Consider the following 4,337-nt stretch of genomic DNA (forward strand, 5'->3'; position numbering starts at 1 on the left):
TCACTGGCAATTATAACCATCCATCCAATTATAACCATCCATCAAGACAAAAGTTCTAAGTTATTCAAGACAGATTAAGATCCCCAAGTACTACAACATCATTAACTGTTTAGCACTATATACACTTAAAACAGGTAGTACTTAAACATACAGACATGAAATTTCAATTACACAATTACCATCTCTCTTACAGGATTAAAGCTCCTTACATGCCCTTCTACTTGCAGACAAAGCACGACAGCATACCATCGAACATGAGCAGCAAAAAAAAGCAAACATCCCAAATCTTGTGTAACTGGTAAAATGACGACGAATGCACAACATTATAAAAAGGATGTTTGTAATATCGAAAGAACATACACTGTGACTGCAGTGTAACTAAACAAACAACAAGCACATATATATATAATGGTGTATTGCACATTATCATGGTCCCAAACAGTAAGGACCATCACCCATGTAATGACCATCCATATATAAAGCTGCATTTTGCGGATGCAGACCATCCATCACCATGAATTGCATGTCTTCAGAAGGTTTCCAATGGCGTTTCCTTTGGTTTATGAACCAATTATTAATTTGTTTCTGGTCTAAACCAGTTGATTCAGCCAATGCCACCTTCTCAGTCTCCTGTGAGAATATAGCACTGTGAGACAGTAGAATTTAGCTTAAAAAAGAGGATATAATATAACAGTTCGTACCGACGGGTACGGCCATTTGTAGTGTAACTCCCACCAACTAAGCAATTTTTGTCTAGCTTCTTTGGGTAGTTTCCCTTTCTTCTTTTTCTTGGATAGTTCTTGCTTGAGACTACTTAAGTAACCACTATATTTCCTCAATAAATGGTTCTTCAGTTCTCGATCTTCAGCACGTGGGTCGATTTCAGGGAGTTCGGTTTCTCCGCCACTATTGTCTTGATCCTCTTCGGATGAACCAACACCTTCACATTTCTCATCTGTTCAAATTAACCAAATCAAAACATTTTAAGTCCTTGCAATGACAACTATTATGGAACATGTAAATCAATAGTCTACCTCAAAAGGTCAAGAGCCACAAATAAATTAGGCAGATTGTAATGAATGAATTGGCTATTCATTTTGGTGAAAGTTGAACACATTCAAGATTATAACACACTTTTATAGTTAAGTGAAAACTATTTCCAAAAGTAGTTAAATAGTGAACTAATAAATGAACCTTATGATGTTGTCAATGACAAAAGATTATGAAGGTAAAAGTACCATGGAGGCCCTTGTAGTAAGATTCAAATTGCATTGTGTCCCCTCTACTAAAAAGATGGATAAATTAGTCACTATACATTAAATCAAAGGCACGCCAATTTTTAGATGAAAATTTTAATAGAAAGAACTAATTTGCTCTTTGATCTAATATACAATGATTAATTTGCTCATTTTTTGGAGTAAAGGGAATAAAATGCAATCTAACTCCTAATATAGGGGCCTCTTTGGTACTTTTTAACCGGTTTATGAGTGGTGTAAAGCTAAAGAAGTAGACTGTATCAAATGAACGGACTCAGGACTTTCTTCCGAGGCTGCCATGGTACTTTCACCATTCCATGCATTTCATGTTCCCATTAGTGAAAAACAAATTAAACCCAACAAAGATCACATAAATTTAGCACCTTATAAGCAAATGGCTTGAGCTAGAACTTTGGTCATCCACTTCATGGGACACCAATAATGAAGGAACTACTCAACTATTCCTTCCATCTTATGATTGTGTTCACATTAACCAGTAAAATCTTAAAGACTTGCTCCTCCTATGATTCACTTCATATATAGCTTATACAAATATCATATATAAGCTATAATATACCATCATCATCCAAACAAAAATTCCAACAGTCAAGGATGGTCAAGGGCTCAAATACATATGAATGCATGACAGAAAGACCTTAAAATTGATACTTATTATCCACCTACCAGACAGAAATCAAGGCAATCCACATCCAAATTCAGCACAAATACATATGAATCCATACATAAATTTTACCATAAATAGAGACCTTTAGCTCACCAAATCCAATTGCTTTGAAGCATTCAAGTGAAGATGATATAGTAAAATATTTCTTGTATATAGTTTATGCAGCATAAAAAACTTAGATAAAGAGAACTCTGACAAAGCACAAAGCAAATTTTATAAAGAAAACAAATATAGGTTACACTATTTTTTTTCACTGCCAAAGCCGTACAGGCTACATGGGGTATAGCACTGATTTGAACAGCATCATGTGTTCTCTCCATTTTTATTTTTTTTTACAAACTACTGTTTTAAAAGACGGCACTAATGAGTAATGATCAAGCCTCCATTAATATCCCTTGAGAAGTATATATGTTTATGTACAAAAACCCACATAAATAGAATCAGATTTACACAGTATCCAGATTTTGGGAAGTGAAAAACAAAACCCTAAAATAAGGAACATGGCCTTTTGTCAGAGATCATCGAAAAGGTAAACCCCATTACACAAAAGAGAAGCCCCCAACGTGTCTTTTTTCTAATATATACATGAGCTCCCTTTGTTAACACATTGTAATCAATTTATATCTAAACAGACTCTTCATTAGCTAGGGTTTTTTTTTTTGTAACCATCACTACCATAGCTATTTTTCTTCATTATTGGAAGACGTGATTTGGGTCAAAGTTATCATTCTTTTCCTTCACTAGGAAAGAGAAGTCATGGCAAATGAATGAAAGAGAGAGAGATATACATATATGCATATATATACATGTATAGGCTCAGGTCTACAATTTCCAAAGGAATCCAAGCAAATCATCTTCATTAAGCATGCTGAAAATGGGAAAAAAGAAAGTACCAGAATTAAAGATCCGCACAGGACCATTGCCAAGCATGTTAAGTTGAGCTTCGATCCTCCGCATGAAATCCCAAGCTTCTTGTATTGGTCTCGTTAGTTCCTCCCGATATTTCACCAACATATCATAGTAAGCTTCCTGGGTTTTATGGATCCATAAAAAGAATTTACCAGTAAATACAACAAGCAGTTGCCATTAAATTTATACCCACACAAAAGTGATAACCAAAAAAGAAACAAAATCACCATAAACTGATCAAGTTCTGGGTCTTTTGAGTTATCTCTTGATGTTACTGAAGATCTTTGCCTTGCTTCGAACTCTTGTCGAACAGCTGCTAGTCGTACCACTACTTCAGGTGGAGCTCCTACCTATAGCATAAAAAGAAGCTTTTAAGTGAGAAAAACAAAGGGTAGCTAAATGAATTAATTGGGTAACTCACTTTTTGACAATCCATGTAAGCTTCAAGGAGATTAGAGTACTGAGGATGAGCTATGATCTTGGCTTTAATAGCTTCCACTTCACTAGAGCTTTCATTCCCTTTTTGTTGGTGATGAATTGGTTGGTGCCCTCTCAACAACGGGTTATTGTTGTTGTTGTTGTAATGGAATTTTTGGGCATGTTGTGAGGCACTAGCTTCAGTTTTCACAATTGGGTGTTGATCACTCGGTTGAAGATGAAAAGAGGTTAAAACTGGCGGTATTGACCCACTACTTGTTCTACCATATGGAGAACCATTTGATGCAAGAACTTGAGATGCGTACAAGAAATTTCCCCTACTAGTACTACTATTCTCATTTATCTGATTATATTCCTCCATTATTATAAAACTGAACAAGCAAAATTTTAAAAGAAAAAGGTAAAGAAAACCCTAAAGAATGGAAACCCTAAAAGAGTATATAGCTAAGACACCCTACTGATCATTCACTGCAAAAAAAAAAAACACAGCTCACCATTTTTTCATATAAAATCTAACAATAAAACGAATGGAAAACTAATGAAATCCTTTGCAGTTTTATATCAAAGGGTCTTGATTCTTGAAGTGAAAATTGCATAAAAGAATGGTACCCAGATAAAGGAAAAGAAACCCAGAAATGAGCTGAGAAAGTTGAAGAAGATGAGAGAAAAGGGGTAAATAAAAATAAAAAAATAAAAGCTTAAACCAGCATGGGCTATGGGTTGGTTGACAAGACGTTCATTGTTGGGATTTTAATAAAGGCAAAGAAGGAGCTATGGCCAAGATTTTCCTACTTTTTTTTTTTTCCACTCTTAATTCTTAAACAATATTTTAATGGTTTTTTCCCCCTTCTTTCACATCTTTTTCTACTTCTCTTTGCCTGGATTTTATAATGAGAGGATTGAAGAGGGGGAAAGGGAAAACTATTCATTCTCAATTAAGTATTGTTTAAAATGTTTTTAGTATTAAATTTTTACATAAAAGTTTTTCTTTATTTACTGTGATCATTGTTGATATTTAATTTTTTTAGTGAAAAGGTTGGTCAAATTGA

General features: G+C 34.5%; 1 protein-coding gene across 1 annotated transcript; it reads right to left on the reverse strand.

Annotated features, from left to right (window-relative positions):
• LOC105774538 (homeobox protein knotted-1-like 2) lies at positions 1-4,073 on the reverse strand. Its single transcript, XM_012597067.2, has 5 exons — positions 3,272-4,073; positions 3,078-3,200; positions 2,835-2,970; positions 702-955; positions 1-630 (listed from the first exon to the last, which is right to left on the reverse strand). Exons 1-5 carry the CDS (start codon positions 3,647-3,649, stop codon positions 427-429), a joined length of 1,095 nt encoding a protein of 364 aa, XP_012452521.1. The 5' UTR covers positions 3,650-4,073; the 3' UTR covers positions 1-426.
• Positions 4,074-4,337: the final 264 nt, after the last annotated feature.

The sequence above is a fragment of the Gossypium raimondii genome, chromosome 6 (genome assembly GCF_025698545.1).
Source record: "Gossypium raimondii isolate GPD5lz chromosome 6, ASM2569854v1, whole genome shotgun sequence".
NCBI lineage: Eukaryota > Viridiplantae > Streptophyta > Magnoliopsida > Malvales > Malvaceae > Gossypium > Gossypium raimondii.